Consider the following 18,506-nt stretch of genomic DNA (forward strand, 5'->3'; position numbering starts at 1 on the left):
GAAGAAAAGTTGCAATGGGATGTCTATTATCATTCGCTACAGCTGCTTATCTGTCCAAACGCATGACTTTGGGTCAATGCAATCAGTTGTGAGAGCGCCAAAACTTACCGGCCTTTGTTTACCTTATCTCCAAGTCTATAAGCATCTCTCTCACCAGCGCCACGAATCTGAATAACAGATACTTCACTTTACCTAATCACAGAATTTCGTTTGGCTTTGTCTAATGTGATTTTAGACACAGATCATTTCCATTCATATGCTATGAACCTTAAAGAGGACATCTGTACATCAATAAAACGTAATATTGCCATGTGACATAATCAATATAACACCTAAGGGGCACAAAAAACAATCACAATATTCAACACAGATGAAAATGCATCTTTCCATAAATACTTGACCGTCCTCCCTCTCCTATTTTTTTTTATTTTTCTCTTTCCTCCAGCAGGTATCGAAACTATACCTTTGTATAGCCCTTTTTATATTATTGCCTATCACTTCAGTGTTCCTGTAACTCAATTGGTAGAGCATTGTGTTAGCAGCACAAAGGTTATTGGTTCAATCCCAGCAAACACCCATACTGAAAAAAGTATATACCTCAAATGCACCGTAAGTCGTTTTGCATGAACGCATCTGTTAAATGCTTAAATGTAAAAATACCGTCAGGCTAGATAGGGTTAAAGAAATGTCTTCTTTCATGTCATTGGTTCTGACATTTAGACCCCAAATTCTGAACAGCTCAATTATTTTTATTATCTAAGCTCAGAAATACCTCATAAACATTGTGTTCTGTCTATATCTGACCCCTCCAAAGGTCAAAACACAAAGCTTAAAATTACTTGAGCATTTTCACAAAGACAATTCAATAATGGATAGTGAAATACACTCTTGTTGATGCTAGAGGTCAGAGGAGAATGGGCCAACTGATTCAAGCTGACAGAAGAGCAACTTTGACTGAAATAACCACTCGTTACAACCGAGGTATGCAGCAAAGCATTTGTGAAGCCACAACACGCACAACCTTGAGGTGGATGGGCTACAACAGCAGAAGTCCCCACTGGGTACCACTCATCTCCACTACAGAATTGGAAAAAGAGGCTACAATTTGCACGAGCTCACCAAAATTGGAAAGTTGAAGACTGTTCCCTGGTCTGATGAGTCTCGATTTCTGTTGAGACATTCAGATGGTAGAGTCAGAATTTGGCGTAAACAGAATGAGAACATTGATCCATCATGCCTTGTTACCACTGTGCAGGCTGGTGGTGTATTGGTGTGGGGGATGTTTTTTTTTTTTTGGCACACTTTAGGCCCCTTAGTGCTAATTGGGCATTGTTAAATGCCACAGCCTACCTGAGCATTGTTTCAGACCATGTCCATCTCTTTATGACCACCATGTACTCATCCTCTGATGGCTACTTCCAGCAGGATAATGCACCATGTCACAAAGCTCAAATAATTTCAAAATGGTTTCTTGAACATGACAATGAGTTCACTGTACTAAAATGACCCCCACAGTCACCAGATCTCAACCCAATAGAGCATCTTTGAGATGTGGTGGAACTTGTGCTCTTATTATATAGCATATAGAAAAAAACACATCCCCATAAGTGATAAAAACACATTTCATGAACAAATACATCTGTGTCTCACACTTATGAGGCATAATTTTATATAAATATTTGTAATTCGAACTCAGGGGCCGGTTGCATAAACTGCTTAGACTAGTCTTAAAAAGTACAGAAATTTATTTTTTCTTCTAGACTGATCATAGCCGTTTTAGGTATGTTACCTAAAAAGGTATACCAGTCTAATTTAAATCCAAATAGTAAGTAAACCCTAACTAACTACTAGTTGATCATATTAGGTAAGAACTCTATGGCTATGTTTATGCAACTGGTCACAGATTAGTTTAATTTAAGTCAAATAGCTCTCTATAAGTCTCAAAGTCATACTGAGATTCATAGAAAAATGCAATTGTTGTCCATATAAATACACAACAAAATGTTCCAGTCAAGACTTTAAACATTAAAAAAAAACTGAAATTAATTTAAATAAAACGTGATAACTAACCCCAGTTAACTTATGAGTGATTCAAGCATTCAATTAAATCCTTCATGCAAACATGTTCGTGACATTAGTCATTTTTTATGTCATGATCAAACGCGGTCCATTAATATATTAAATGTCTTTCATTCTCGTCGTCCTCTCAGATTGTTAGTGTGTTGAAGTGACTGTCATGCTGGCACTTTAAAGTGTTCAACTACTGCCATCTAGAGGACACAGAGTACTTCAGACACATATACATCCATTCAAAATATTCCTTATTTTATTTATATTCCAATCACAATTTATTCTGTTATCTACATTTTCATGCAAATGATTCATCTTAAAATTGAAGTTGAGAGGGGTGACATATCACATTTACGCATTTACATTTATGCATTTCGCAGACGCTTTTATCCAAGGCAACTTACAGAGCATTCAATGCATTTTGTGTTTTTTTGCATTATTTTACGTTACATTAACATGCTTAATTATAAAATCAAATTATATATTAAAACAATATTTAATAATATTTTTAAAGTGTTAGGGAAAAGACACAGAGCATTTTATTGGACAAACATTTTGATACAACATTAAAGACAAAGATGAGTAAACAATATTTTTGGTTTGTTTTCCAGCAAAAAATTACTTCTTAAAATGTATTAATGCATAGATGTACACTAACATATAGGGGCGGTTTCTCATACAGGGTTTATATTAATTCAGGACTAGGCTTTAGATATATAAGGACATTTAAATAGTTTTACAAACATACCTTATAAAATACAATACTGGTGTGTGTCTGGAGACAAAACAATGGCACTGATATATATTTAGATAAGTCAGTGCAAGGCGGTTTTAAATTCAAACATGCATTTTAGTCTGGGACTAAGATAAGCCCTGTCTGTAAAACCACCCCATAATATAAATGCATTTAAAGCTAACAGACATGAACTCATTGTATGACAATAAACTGCATCTTAATTTTTACAAACTGATCAAATTTTAAAGTGCATTAAACATGAAAGCAACTATGTAGCAGACATTATTATCCAAAGCAACTTACTGTAAGCTTGTTAAAGATAGTAACTGAATTAAATTGAGGTTAAGCATCTTGCTCAAAGTCCAAAGTGGCAATGCACTTCTTTATAGTATAGTTCAATCAGTCCTTTTAATGTTTTCTAGGTAAATCTTCCTAATAAAAGCCAAATAAAGTGACCAGTGCCTGTATTCAAGTCCACAATGGTTATGTTTCATGGACTATTCGCTGTGGTGTTTAACCCAACAACCTTACCATCCATGAGATTTAATGCAGTCCTGAGCGTCTGCCGTGTATAAAACTTTACAGACGCTGGGTTCTGGCATTGTTCACCTTCCCATCCAGGGAAACACTGACATTTGAACTTGGCTGCAAAAAAACTGTCGTCCTCCTGGACCATCGTCACCCTTCTGTAAGCCACAAAAGTCGGACCCTCCGTAACGAACCCTGGCATCTGGGCTCTGTGAACGATGGACCAAACAGACGGGTCGAGATGCAGGTAGGCCCTGACGCTCGGGTCCCGCCTGACACATCGGCCTTGGAACGAGCAGATCGCCCGGCTGCAGAGAAACGCTGCCTTCGTCACATTCACAATATAACGGCCTAACGTGTCGTCCATGTAATGCCGAATCTCTTCACAGGTTTCCTAATAGAGGGTCAACATGAAGGTCACATACATTTGTAATGTTTGTTTGCATATGTGAAATAAAAAGCAAAAACTGTAATGCTGCGTTCACACCAGCCGCAGTAGGCGTCAAGCGCGAGTGATTTCAATTTTAAGAAAATGTAAAGACGTCTTTATGTGCGTCTGGAGAAATTGCGTTTGTCGCGCTAAACGCCTCATTCGCGCCACAGTAAACGCAATTCCGCCTCATTCGCACGTCTAGTTCGCACGAATGGTGCGAATTGAGCGTTGCCGCTGGAAATGCGCGAGTAGAAAATTTTTAACTTTGGCGGATAAAAACGCACCGCGTTAACCAATCAGAAACTTGCTCTAGTAGTGACGTGATTACAAGAAGCGAGCGGTGTCGCAGAAGCACCTCCCATGACGCGACTTTCACGCGTGAATGAAGCGAGTACACTCAAAATGTTCCAGCGTCCCAACTACGCGCGGTAGATGCAAATTTGACGCCTCATAGGCGTCTGGTGTGAACCCAACATACATTTTTCTTCCTTGTTTTCAGCATAAATCTCACCAAAAAGTTTAGATTTGTGACTAAAACACAAGCTTGTGTTGCCACAAAAGTAGTTTCTCTGTATATGTCAATTCTTATTGTGTATGTGTGTAAAAATTTCCATCATACCTTTGTCTTGGTGTAATTATTATTTCCCCAAAGCACGACACCTGCTGCTCCTAGAGCTGCACTTTCACCGATAGTGTGAACCAAATCCACCTAAAAAACAAACTATTAAGTTAACATAACCAAACCTAAGTCAGAGATACTTCTTGTGTTGACATCACTCGTAGTACCTGTGACAAAAACTCCATTGAGTACGTGTAGGCAATCCTGGCGTAAGGGAACACAGATGGTGGACTGCGGGTGGCCTGTTTTCTCACCCTCATGGCTTCCAAAACCCGATAGCGACTGTACAGCATGACATCCCGATCACGGCCCTGGAGCATCAGGTCGAGATAGATATCGGGATACAGCGCCGAACTGACGTTCCACAGCCAAGCCAGTTTATCGTTCCTCATTATTTCCAAAGGTGGACATTCGCCTGTGTAGGTTTCATTCTTCTTGTACTGATAATTGTAGCAGCATGGAAAGCCATAAAACCCCCACAATCCTCCAGGGCGCTCCCCAAAACCCAGTTTCAACGTCTCCACCATGAAACCCCTCGAAGCACCCTCAAATTCTTCAACAGCTTTGGCTTCGATTTGTTGTGGAGTCCAGTCAGGATGTTTGGCTTTCACCAAAGCTTTGGATCCCAGCCAGTACACTTGCTTAGTGTCCCAATTCCGCTTCCAAAGCGGCCTCCACTTTTCCCAGTCGATCACAGCCAGCCCCTGAAAGTCACGATCGGGGATGTCCATCTGAATATCATCACGCCCCTTACGGAGATGCTCGCTCAGGCTAGCGTTCTGAGGAACGCCTCCATATATTGGCTCGTCGTGATTATCGTAGTATGGATATTGTCCCAACTTATCAGAGTAGAAAATGGTGATGTTGTCCCCCATGAACGCCTGGTCCCGATTGTGGACGACGTCAAAGACGCTCAAGTCCAGGTCGACCCCGAACTGAGACATGCAGCGCTCCGTAGGTGCATTCCATATGGTGGAAAAGGGAATGTGCGTGAGTGGAAGGGACGAGTTTGCTGGACGACCATAAATGAGGAAAGAGATGCTTAATAAGACCAGAGGACACGTCCATCGCTTGTACATGCCTGCAATGACACGAGCCCAAATCATTAAGCATCCAGCTCCACACCTGATGTCACATGAGCTCAGGTAATTTAAATGGAAATGAAGCTGAGCTACGTCTAATTTCAATGATGAGAGGAACAAAGGTATAGTTTATGCAGAACAACTCATTATCCATAATAATCATCCACTTCAAGAAACACTACATTAAGAGAGAAAGTGTGCGTGTACGTGTGTGCAAATCTGTACCCTGAATCGTACGTGACTAACGTACGTGATTAACAGGCCATTTTACTAGGTAGCAAATAAAAATGCTTACCGAAGTGTACCATGGTAATTGGAATGGTAATACCACAAAATATCAAGTATACTTTCATTATCAGTAGTACCACTGTAGTACTTTGGTATTTTGAACATGTATGATGTAGGTACCATTAAGATTAATAGTAGAATTACCTTGACCTTTTACAAAAAAAAGTAATGGTTTAGTAAATGCATAGTAAATGTGTTGTTGGATTGATTAACATTTGTTTTACAAAAATGTGTTACAAATATCATGGTTAAACCTATTTATGAAGGTCAAATGATGCCAAAAACTTAGCATGCACAGCATAAAATTTGTGGGAGTGTATGTGACATTGCAAATGTAAAATAAATTTAGGGTTAGGGTTAGGTATTACAAACTGTAGGGTAAAGATGAAATCAAGTTGCAAACATAAGAACATGAACAAGTTTGCAACATTGTACTGTTAATCTTAAGTGTAATTCATGTCTTGTAAACCTGAAACTTTATATTAACACAAATTAATTAACAGTTTTCTTCTGACCTCAAGTTTTTCCACCCTTACTTGGCACAATTTTTGCGCTGTTCACATACAGTTCATACTTGTTAAGGGTTAATTAAAGAGCAACTATTATCCGATTCACGATTTTACATTTTCTTTGGTGTGTAGCTGTGTGTTAGTGCATATATGCAAATGGTACAAATCCCACAAGTAAAAGATGACGTGAATTATAGCCTCCAACTTAAATCTCTTTTCTTGGCCTACACACGGATTGTAGGCAACAGTTTACTTCCACGAGGAGAAGACGCTCATTATCATAACTCCGCCCACTTCACTGTGCCCAAGGTCGAAGTGCTGCAAAGTAAGTGCTCTTCCTTCATACAATATAGTTCTCATTTTTTATCCGCTTAAATTGCCACGTTTTATGTAACAGTCTTTAAATAGGTAAAACATGGAAGTGTTTGGTGGCTTCTAAATTGATTCATGTTTGGATCCTAAGGAATGAATGGGGCTAGGCTAAATGCTAACACATTTACAACACGCTGTATAAAGATTAAGTGCACGCATTGAGTAAAAAAAGGTATTTATTAATTTGTCTAAGTTGAGGTAAGAGCATAGTAAAAATTGAAAAACTGTGGTGTTTTCCTTTAATGAAGGACAATACATTACTCATATCGTTACTATTTTAAGCTTCAGGTCTGAGTACCCTGCTGAAAAAAACAGCATCAAACCAGCATGGGAATTATGCTGGTCTATGCTGGTTTAGCTGGTGGTCACCAGCATACCAGCACCAAAACACAACATATGCTGGTATGACCAGCATGGGATGCTGGTGCTAATGCTGGTTTAGCTGGTGCTAGTTTGGTGCTGGTTTAGCTGGTGCTAATGCTGGTTTGATGCTGGTTTAGCTGGTGTTCACTTGCAAACCAGCACCAAAACACAACATATGTTGGTCTTGCTGGCATGCTGTTTTTTTTCAGCAGGGTATTAATATTGAGGGCTAATACACCACAAACTTTGGACGGCATTATAAGCTCCTAGATGTGCAATAACATTCTGTATCTTACTACTGTTTTACTACTTTTTATTTTATATTAATTTTTTAAGTATATTTGTATGCATTTCTCTTCACATTTGTTTATATTTGCACTTGTCTATTTCTCTTGAATGTGTTTTAATATGTTTTTAAAGGTTTTTATGTATCACACAAATACTAGAGTTAACGACAGTTCGTGTGTCATAAAACCATGGTTGATTTTCGTAATGGGAAGCAAGCACCACAATAAATACAATTTACTCATTTCTGTACCACATTAACGTACATACATCACTATACTACACTACAGAGACAGTACAGTACAATACCTGAGTCTTGAGTAAACAGAAAACAACACAGAGATTGTGTTATGTATATATTTATGAATATACTACTGAAGACGAGTGAGGGAAATTTCAAAACGCGTTTGGTAAATAAAAGAGGAACTGAGAGTTGTGTGCAATAACGCCCAAAACCCCTCAAACAACGTTTATATAAATAAAACGCATATTCATATCATTTGAACATATATTGTACTTACTTTTCGGTCTTTAAGGAACTCTTTATGAAAGAAACATCAAATATCAAGCGTTTGGAGCGCTCATTGCCTCGTGATCATCTGGGCTATGAGTCACACTTCTATCCAATAGGAAAGATAGTGGGGCGGAGTCTAGGGCGGAGCTTACGCATGACGCGTTACGGCAGATAAATATTTTTTTATAAATCTAAACGTCTTTCGTTTCGTTGAACAAAATTATTATATGTTATTTTCACATGTGAGAGATTATTGTCTTGTTTATTCATAGCAATGTGACTAAATAAAGAAAAACAAAAAGCACTTAACAAAGCCTTGCACGCATTGACATTTATGTACATATTTTTTATGTATTTTTTTTTCTGTCAGTTAACGTTAATACTGTGACTATTCAATACTTCTTCGTATGTCCTTGTGGGATTCTATATTAATAAAAAGATAAACTCATGTTATCATGTAATTATTTTATTATCACGTTATTATCACGTTGTTTGTCCTCCCAAAGATAGGAATACCAATAAATGTGTGACCTCGTGGGGACATTTTGAGGTCCCCATGAACAAGCTTATAAATGAAACAGAATGATGTTTTTTGAAAATGTTAAGTAGCGGAAAGTTATATATATAGTTAGTTAGTTAGTTAGTTAGTTAGTTAGTTAGTTATATTTTATATTATGTATACATTTTAACATTTAAACAACAATTAGCCATTTTAAGTAAACTCAACATTTTAGTTAAAAACAAGTAAACATAGCATTTTTAACGTAAGGTATACTATTTGATTTTACAGTGCAGTAAATGTGTTGAGACAAGCTTATAAATCAAACAGAATGATGTTTCTTTACACATATGCAAACACAAACTTTTATTTTGTATGTGATTAATCGCGATTAATCTTTTGACATCCCTAATTAAAATAATTGCAATTTACAGTGCACTTCTTTGAAAAGAAGCAATATGGAAATTACTTCTCTTGATATTTTACATTTCTTGGTTGCTTAAAGGGCTAAAATGAAGAGATGAGGAACTGCAAGTGACATTTAATTTGTGGTGTGGCCATAACAAAACTGTACAGCTGCATTCTAAACAACAGAATAAGAGCTAAATCTGTCTAGGCTGAAAGATAAGCAAAAAATCCATCTCTTTCTACTGGTAAACTTAAATTTTTCCCTTTGCGAATTAAAGGCAACAAATATAACTTTACGGTTTAAAAACCCTGTAATTTGGGCTGCTCCCTGTACTGAGCAGATGTAAACGTTGATGTCATCTTTTCTTCCCCTTTAGTTCGTTTTTCTTCTTGCAGGCAGAGTTTCACAAACAGTAGTGCACTGTGTGAACAGGACAAACGTTACCCATATAATAACATAACATCTTTATTTGGAAAATGAAATGAACAAGCATTACAAATAATACACATTTATCATTTTCTCTAAACCAAAAGCAATAATAAACACAGTTTCAGCATCTGAGATTATAACAGCATTTAAGGTTTTTCACATATAAATATGATCAGTCACAATCCCCAAAATTTAAAAACACTGACACGTGCTGAACAAAGCAAATGTGCATTAAATAAAACATACACCATCATGTAGAAACACTTTCATTTACAATTTGTCTATGAAACCACAATAAAGACAGGGAGAATCCACAGTTGCTCAATGTTGTTTCAGGACATAAATAACTTTGGTGGTCTCATATTTCTATTTATTTTAGTTGTTTTTTTTCTGGAAAAGGACAGGAAACAGCCATGATCAGGAAATGACACGCGAGCTGGGTTTGAACTTAGGTCGTCCAGAACAGACACCAATGCACAATCTCATTTCTCATTTTCACAGTCTTGATCATCGCTTAGTAAAACAAAACATAAAGACTACAGGAAAGTATCTTTAAATTATTTAGGTTTTTGCATAGTCTATTATTGTAAAGCTCACACACATAACTTCAGGTGAAATGTCAGAATTTGCTGACCAGCAATAAATTTCATAAGTAAAAAAACTCAATATTAAGGGTGTACAGCAGTTAAAGAAACAATTCACCCAAGAATTAACCCTCATATCAAAGTCATCATATTGTTTACAAAACCATTCAAACTTTACATTTTGTGTCACAATACGCTTTCGTTTTATCTCACAAAAGCATCAAGATTATGCAAAATCTTGTCATTTTCACACAGAATAAGAAAATCATACAGGTTTGAAACAGATTTTTCATGTTTGAGTCAATATAAATACGTCACAATCTCTCAGACAAGCATTATAAGCAGCTGTGTGATGAGAAGGTAGATCCACAATGCTTTAAGTGCATGTCCTTCGCTCCGCTGTTGAAGAGGGTCTTCCAGATCACATCTCTCTCCCTGATATCCGATGTAACACTGGCACTGAAAGTTCTCCAACATCATCCTTCGTTCCTTATCGCTCATTTCTCCAATGATGTGCATTTCCTTCCCCTGACCCTCCACTGTGTGTGCCTGCGGGTCAAGGTGGAGGTACGTGTCCGTATCCGGGCGTCTGCGCAGACAGCGACCATGGGTATGGCACAGGTATTGACTGCACTGCTCGGCTGCCGTAGAGACGTTGAGGAGGTATCTGCCAAGAGGACCCTGCAGGTACTGGTTAAGACTGACGCAGCTGGCCTTAAGGGTAACAAAGAAAAAGTGATAGATTGTTGTCACGTGATGCTTATCCATGTAAAACTCATCACCACTATGCTAGGATTTACATTTGACATGCACTTTTATCCAAAGCAACCGCATTTAAGCTTTATTATATCAGTATGTGTGTTCCTTGGAAATCAAACCCACAACTTTTGTGCTAAAGGGCCATTCACATGGATGATAACTATAACTATATGGTTTTAGATTAAAGACAATATCATAGTTTACATCACAACTGTAACAATACATCTATATAAATTATATCTATGGGAACATAGAGGAACTGGTTGCTAGAAGTGAGCCATGGGTGGTTGCTAAAATGTTGCTATGCAGTTGCCCGGGTGATAATATGTGGTTTCTTTTTGGGGTATTTTTGGCTGTTACCGAACATCGCTGTAGCAGTCCCATGCTTAACAACACAGTTGCATACTTGCCCAAAATGAAAGGAATCCACCACCAACTCTTTACCATCTCTGGTCTGTATACACTATATGGACTAAAGTATTGCATAAAGCCCCCAAATGAACACCTTTGGTGTAACTTTTAGGCTTTAAGCCTTTTGAGTGAAAATGCCTTTCTAAAATTGTTGCAAGAAAGATGGAAACAAAATTATTTTAAATAGTATTGTATGGTATAGCATTAATAAATGTTTCATTTGGAAATTCTAGAATAGATAAACAATAGAAGTGGGTGTCTATATAGATCATGTCCTTTTTATTAAATGGCACATACAGTATTATGCAAAATCCACTTTTGCAAGGTGTTTGGACATAAATATACTAGGCAGTGTGTGAAAACAACAACCCTACAATGAAAAAAATCCCCTCTCTCTTTTTGAATTCCCATTAAACCAAAGCAGACTAATTAGACATGCTGTTTTGATTCTCTTGTTAATGTGACATCACAAAAACAAAGGCCCGCCCACAGCCACTGACTGACTGGTTAGCTTTAGCTAAAAGCTTTTCTAAATGTGTTTTTAGCCGTTGTAGTGCCAAAAGCGCTCACTGTCTGTTGGTAAGGGATTGAGGAGCTGGAGCTCATTTGCATTTAAAGGTGCCAAAGAATGCATTAAAAAAATCTGTACATTTTTTCTCTGATATCTACATAGAATGTATGTTGCTTTATTAAGTGCAAAAAATTATCCAGAGACGGTTTTACATATCCATTTACAACCCTTGGATTTGCCTCTATAATGAAATCGTCTATTATTACCTTATTTGAAAGGGTCATGAATAATAATGAGGAGCTCTGCTCTGATTGGCTGTCAGTCAGTAGCTGGTAGCTCTCAAAGCAAACAAACTTTCTGTTTGAGTCTGTATCAGATGAAGATAGAGATTTTGAGGAATAATCAATTGTTTGGAGATTGTTAATGGACGTTTCTGAGAGTTAAGTTTGTGTTTTTTTCATTGTGGACCTGCAAAACGTAACTGTAACATCAATAGTAGAACTTGAGGCTAAACGCTAACATATAGCATTAACTAGCATATAGCGCTAACTCAGCAGACACAACTTTGTTTTTAGCATTGTAACAACATTGTACTTAATTTAATGTTGGGGCGTACATCTCAATTGTAACGTCACTTGGCCTGTTTTCCAGCGGTCTTAAATGTATCGATTCCGATTCCAAATTCAATTCCGCTTAATAGATCAGGGGCCGGTTGCACCAGCTGTGCGTAAGTTACAACGTAGCCTAGTTACGACGTAAATGTGCACTAAGTTACAACTTACGCACTACTAAATGTTTTTCCGTTGCACCAATAAACTTAGTTTAAAAGTAACAATACGTTGTAACTAAATATTTATGTAAGCCTCTGCCCATGAATAGCGGCCTGAATAAGATGTCAGCCAGATTAGATCACATCTTGTAAAAAATGGCATAATATGTGCCCTTTATTGTAGGATTTATGGGATATTTTAACTCACGACTATCAGGAGAAAATGTATTCCTCGTCCGATATTATAAACAATAAAACCGGACAAGCTACATGATTTGAGATATCACAAGTGAATGACTTACATGTCTGTGTTTCCTTTGCAAGCCACATTGTATAGTAAGACATACAATAACCTGATGTGTAAATGCTTACATTGCTATTGGCATAACTGGAATCACCCCCGAATATAATCCCAGCTGCTCCCAGTGCCACACTTTCTCCAATGGTTGACACCAAATCCATCTGCACAAATACAAGAGGGTCAATGAATGGCTCAACTTGTGTTTCTCAGAAAATGCAAGACAATGAACTGGAACATAAGGAGGAGTGAATGATAACATTTTCATTTTTAAGTGAACTGTTCCTTTATTAGAGGAAATAATTGAGGAAATAAGCAGGAATTGTGTTGAAGGTGGTACCACCTAAATGACCAGCACCCTTCCTGCTGCCTTGCATACACAAAGACACACACACAAAAACACACAGGGAATATGACTGTTTTACAAAAAAGTTAATGATAAACTACATACTCACGTTGCACAATGCAATCCTTAACTTCCTTTATATTCAAAAACAATGAAAGGTTCGCCTTTCTTAATAAACACACAATAAAACAACCATTCACAGAAACTCTTTTAAACTCACCTCAGTCAGCAATTCAGATGTATTGGCATAAGTGGGACGAGTGTAGATGAAAACAGGACGTGCCAGTCCCTCACCAACCGATGCCAATCTCATCCCCTCCTTCACCCTGTTTCTGACAAACTGGAGACCCGAGGACGTTGAACGCAACACGGAGCCCATATATATTGTCGGAAAAAGGGCGGTGCTTTCAGTCCATAACCATTTAAGCTGGTCGTTCTTAGTTACCTCCACATCCGGGCAACGTCCCGTGTAGTTCTCCAGACTGTTGCGGTAATCGTGATTGTAACAATCAGGAAAGAGGTAGAAACCCCAAAGCTGGTTGGGACGTAAGCTTTTGGCCAGGCGTAAAGTTTCCAGCATGAATTTGCGACTGGACATCTCAAATTCCTGTTGAGCTATTTTGGATACCTGTCCCAAAGTCCAGCTTGGGTTTTTCTGGGACACCAAGAAGCGAGACTGAGTACTGTAAATATTCTTCTTTCGTATCCATTGGGGACGCCATTCTTCCCAGTCTATAACAGCAAGACCTTGCGCTGATGGGTCACTAATGTATTTTTTAATGTCCTCTGGCATCTTCTCTAGGTGCTGTGTGAGGCTGGCCATTTGTGGTAGGCCATTGTTGACAGCGGTACCGTCTGTTTCAAAGTATGGATACAGACCTAGTTGGTCTTTGTAAAATATGGTGAGGTTCTGCTTGGTGAAACCTTCATTGGGAGAAGATACAATCTCAAACTGATCCAGCTGGAAATTGACATTGTAGCGTGGTCTGCAGTCTTCTGTTGGGGCATTCCAGACAAGAACCAAAGGCTTGTGAGGGTAAAGAGGCCATCTGGTAGCCTTCAAATGTTGTCCAATAGTAAGACGATCAAGAACCAGTGGAACCAACAAACAGATTTTCCAAACAGGTTGGAACCAGTAAGCCATGACTTTTCCCATTCACAGTAAGAGGCTTCACTTCTGCTAAAATAACATTAAAACATACACTGTAAGAATGACCATTTTAAGGCATTGGCAGAAGTGTTCATTCAAAATGAAAACGAGAAACATTTCAGAATCTTTTATAATTTGACCTCTCATCAAATTCTTTGAGACACATTTAATACTCATGTACCTATGTCAACAAACACTACTCTCAAATGGCAAAAAATACATTTATCTGGCCAAAAATATGTACATTTTGTAGAAAGACTTTTCCATGTTTAAGTCCTATAATTGGGTCCTTAGCGCTTCTATTAACCTAAAAATGTGAAAAAATATCAACCCAGTAACTTAGTTTTGGTAAACCATTCTCTAAGTATGTGAAAAAATAGGTCATTGAAATTTGGCTCCCCTTGTGATGTCAGAATAATACCACCCCTTAACCTGCCCTATCCAAACACAGCATTTCCATTTATTACAGAGAGAGAGAGAGAGAAATATTGACAGCACATTGAGTTTCAATTTCAACAAACCACCATCATGGTGATCAGTGTTTGCATTTCATCAGCTCATTTGCATTTTATAGGACACACCCCAAAACTGCACATTTTTGCTTGCACCTAAAAAATGGCAATTTTAAAGGCACACAAGGCAAGTCTGAGTATTATTTCTCTACTAGCTCCCCCTAGTGTCTGGGAGTAAATGCGTTCTATATCTGAGACTATACGAGACTGAAAGACACCGGGTCGGATACAGCGAACTTGCAAGTGGGGTATTCTTCCTACAGACGGTAGGGGCGGGGCGAGAGAGTCTTCATTCGTCATGTAATGAGTCATTTAACCATATACCGACTTACAAAGATGATTTATTAACATAAAAATGCTGCCTTGTGTCCCTTTAACATGCTATAATAAATTATATATGTTATTTTGAGCTAATACTTCACATACGTACTATGAGGACACCAAATATTTATTTTACCTCCTAAAAAGTCTTGTGATATGTCCCCTTTAATTAAATATTATTAGTTTATTTTTTGTTTTAACTTTTATATATTAACATTGCATTTTTTATGAGCACATACATTTCTAATTTTACAACCAATATGGCAAAAAATATATTTTTCCTGGCCAAAATATAAAAGTATGTATAAAATATAAAATTATAAGTATAAGTATATTTTTGCAGTTGAAAATATATTTAACTTCAATCTTTTCAAACCTGTTATGGCCAAAAGATATTGGTGAAAAATACATATTTGTAACCATATTTCAAAATATATTTCAGTATATTTTTGGCCATTTATATATATATATATATATATATATATATATATATATATATATATATATATATATATATATATATATATTTAAAATTATATTTGATTTTTTTTTGCCTTATTTTAAGACTTCCTTTTCTTTGCCTCTACAATTTTAGGAAACCCATGGAGACCCATAAAGTTGATACAACTAAGAGCTTCATTCATTCATTCATCTACTGATCTATGATCTATAGCAAATAGAGAAATACAATCCAGTTCTTGTGGCTAATATCCCTGAAATTAATCTGAACAAAAACACACTGTAAAAAGTGAAGAGTTGGTTCAACCTTCTTGAATTGGTAACATAAGTTTATTTAACTTATATTTTTTTCACCAAAAGTGAAACTAAAGTGAAATTTTAAGATGGAAAAACTAAAAATGTTTAGATGTTTTCCATTAAAGTAATTTTTAACTTATTAGCCTATTTTTACAGTGCATATAAAGGTGTGCCATTTAAATGCTACCCACATAAAAAATATGGGCATTTGTATTTACTAGAGCAAACTGTAGTAATTGTTGTATACTCCTTTACGAAATTAACCATGGTTTTACTACAGTTAAAAAAACATGATTACTGTAGTAAAATCATGGTTTTGCTAATAGTAATCAATACCCCCCAAAAACATGGTTACTAAACTTTTACCAACAAAAAACATGGTTAAAAAGGGCTGTATTATTTTATAGTATTCTGTTGTATTACCTATATTGAATTGATAAGCTGTAGTAAATACTGTAATATACTTCAATATGTACTATAGTAAAGTTAAAAAACACTACATCTAGTATCTAGAAATTTCCAGTTTATTATAGTAAATACTATAGTATAATACTGTATTTTGTCATGTGGGCAGAACTGTGAAACACATTTTAAACCAAAACCTTTTTAATAAAAAAAAATGCGATTAAAACAACTCACCTTTTATATGAAAAATAAATCCTCATTCACAGATGAGAAACTCCATCCTGAGTTTGTCACGTAAAACATCGCTTCACTTTTCTCGAGTATTCCTCTCTGTCAAAAGTTTTCAGAATAGTAAAGACGAACAGATCTGAGCTTTAATGTCGCGTTTTCTCTAATATAAATCTTGTTTTAAACTCCATCACGAGACGCTTTTATCTCCTCAACAACTTCAAAGCGGCGCGTCTCATTGATACTGTGCGCGGGGGCGTGGCTTCATTACAGTCCCCTGTGGGCGGGGTTTCCTCTTAACCATAATCACATGTTAAAGTCATTCTTCCAACTTACTGTTTTGAAATCTTGACAAGAAATTAGCTGTAACTTTTAAATCATGCCTTCCTGATTTAATACAAAAATATATGTTGTCATGACTGATTCACATATATGTTAAAAAGAATTTGAATTTTCCCCTTAATCAACCATGCTGACACTTAAAGGTACAGTATTCCTGTATTTTATAGACAATAATTCAGATACAATGAGTTTAAATTCATGCTTTTTATTTAAATATTGTTAGTGTGACTTTTATACACTTTTAAGCTTTCATTCATTTTAATATTTATCTAAATTAATAAATAAAGACCCATAGCTCTTATTTCAACATATATCCACTAAAACTGAGAATGTTTAGAAATTCTAATTGTGAGGATGCACATGATGGATAAGATAACAGATGTGGTCCGCTTTATTTTTCAAATCCTGTTGCAATTCCTGCGTGTTCTGCTGACTAATGAATCATCTTTCAATGTATGTGTGCTCATGAAAGAGAGAGGACGGTTTCCTTCCTCAGCCCTGTTCCTTTTCTCCCCATACTTGGACTTTTACATCACCATCCTTTCCAGCTAGGCACTGCCAGGAAGTTCTAACAATGTAAGAGGAACTGTACACACACACCCATCACCGCCCGCCTCCCAGAAATGGCAAGCTCACATCCCGACGCTTCTGCATTATCTCTCAATCTCCGTCCTTCTCGAAGACACACCTACAATAACCCTTAAGTCAAAAGTCGCCAAGGAGTTTCAATGGAGGGCGGTGAAAAAAGCTTGTGAATTATGAGCAATAACTGCCACACTTATATAATACAACTTTTGGCCAAGTGGGCTTAAGATTGTGTTAAATTGTTAAGATATAATGTCTACTAAGTCATGCTATCTAATGTCTTGGACAAGAGTTAACGTGGCCATGTAATGCTTTTTAAAGGTGCAGTGTGTAACTTTTAGAAGAATCTCTTGACAGAAATGCAATATAATCTACATAACTATATTTTCAGTGGTGTATAAAGACCTCTTAAAATAAACCAGTATGTTTTATAACCTTAAAATGAGACATTTTATCTACATACACCAAGGGTCCCCCTACATGGAAGTCGCCATTTTGTGCCGCCATGTTTCTAAAGAAGCCCGTAATGGACAAACTTTGCTTACTAAATTGTCTCTGATGGTGACGTGTTTGTCCTGTGGTGGCTACCGTAGCTTCTCTATGCGTCTCAAAAGCAAGGAATGAGCAGTGGACTGAGACATTTTTTTTGCAATTTGACCTCACCACAAAATGGCGCTAAAATTTACACACTGCACCTTTAAAAATGTGGTAAATATTGAAGCAATAAATATAGCATAAACATAACGTCCAAGTCAAAAGTGCTCCTAAAAGGTTTCAGGAGGGCAATAATTCTTCTCCAGTTCTTTTCGCAATCCCACCATACATTAAATATCCCATTTAAAGCGCACCAATTTCCAAAAGGTACAAACCCCAAAGTAAACAGTGACGCGAGTTATCCAACGTATCTACAACGTAAATCTATTTTCGAGGACTACAACAAACACACGGATTGCAGGCAACAGTTTACTTCCTGGGATTGGCGATGTAGACAAGACCGACATTATCAATTTCTTCGGCCTGTAAGTTAACTCCTGTTAGCAACCAAATCTTTCAAACATGGTAAGGAGCGTCACATTTCCAGCTGAAGTCAGAGGTATTCAGGCCAATCACAACATACAGATTAGCTGATAATCAGGGACACAGAGCTTTTCAAATAATGTGTTTTTATCCATAAACCACGCAAGCACATTGTTTTATACCAAATATACAAAATAATGTTGTAGTTTTTGGCAATAAAATAGGTGCTCTTTAACTTATGTCGGAAATAGTCCCGTTCCACACAAAGCTATGGCTTAGTCTTAAAATGTAGTGTTTGAAAAAAGTTTTTTTAGACTATAGAGTTTGACATTGCCTGCTGCTACATAACAAAAAGAAAAATGAGACTCTCATCGAG

The 18,506-nt window shown here is 36.9% G+C and overlaps 2 protein-coding genes across 3 annotated transcripts; both read right to left on the bottom strand.

Moving 5' to 3' along the window:
• Positions 1–2,265: 2,265 nt before the first annotated feature.
• On the bottom strand, positions 2,266–7,939 carry hyal1 (hyaluronidase 1). Its single transcript, XM_055212823.2, has 4 exons — positions 7,807–7,939; positions 4,554–5,467; positions 4,387–4,476; positions 2,266–3,728 (listed from the first exon to the last, which is right to left on the bottom strand). The coding sequence occupies exons 2-4, from the start codon at positions 5,463–5,465 to the stop codon at positions 3,297–3,299; spliced, it is 1,434 nt and encodes a 477-aa protein (XP_055068798.2). The 5' UTR covers positions 5,466–5,467; positions 7,807–7,939; the 3' UTR covers positions 2,266–3,296.
• Positions 7,940–9,515: 1,576 nt separating this feature from the next.
• On the bottom strand, positions 9,516–16,428 carry hyal2a (hyaluronidase 2a). 2 transcript variants are annotated; one of them, XM_055212825.2, is made up of 4 exons: positions 16,193–16,428; positions 13,035–13,991; positions 12,543–12,632; positions 9,516–10,434 (listed from the first exon to the last, which is right to left on the bottom strand). In XM_055212825.2, the coding sequence occupies exons 2-4, from the start codon at positions 13,968–13,970 to the stop codon at positions 10,045–10,047; spliced, it is 1,416 nt and encodes a 471-aa protein (XP_055068800.2). In that variant the 5' UTR covers positions 13,971–13,991; positions 16,193–16,428; the 3' UTR covers positions 9,516–10,044. The 2 variants fall into 2 exon arrangements, with proteins under 2 accessions (XP_055068800.2, XP_055068799.2); XM_055212824.2 differs by having other exon boundaries at positions 13,035–13,994.
• Positions 16,429–18,506: the final 2,078 nt, after the last annotated feature.

Source organism: Misgurnus anguillicaudatus, chromosome 8, assembly GCF_027580225.2.
Source record: "Misgurnus anguillicaudatus chromosome 8, ASM2758022v2, whole genome shotgun sequence".
In the NCBI taxonomy this organism is placed as follows: domain Eukaryota; kingdom Metazoa; phylum Chordata; class Actinopteri; order Cypriniformes; family Cobitidae; genus Misgurnus; species Misgurnus anguillicaudatus.

Bases quoted from the DNA above. Each gene is read 5' to 3' on its own strand.
- hyal2a (XM_055212825.2), bottom strand. From the start codon at position 13,970: ATGGGAAAAGTCATGGCTTACTGGTTCCAACCTGTTTGGAAAATCTGT. The intron at 12,633-13,034 runs GTGAGTTTAAAA...GTATTTGTGCAG, and splicing joins CATCTGAATTGCTGACTGAG to ATGGATTTGGTGTCAACCAT. The intron at 10,435-12,542 runs GTAAGCATTTAC...GTTACCCTTAAG, and splicing joins CCAGTTATGCCAATAGCAAT to GCCAGCTGCGTCAGTCTTAA.
- hyal1 (XM_055212823.2), bottom strand. From the start codon at position 5,465: ATGTACAAGCGATGGACGTGTCCTCTGGTCTTATTAAGCATCTCTTTC. The intron at 4,477-4,553 runs GTACTACGAGTG...TTTGTTTTTTAG, and splicing joins CAATGGAGTTTTTGTCACAG to GTGGATTTGGTTCACACTAT. The intron at 3,729-4,386 runs GTATGATGGAAA...ACCCTCTATTAG, and splicing joins ATAATTACACCAAGACAAAG to GAAACCTGTGAAGAGATTCG.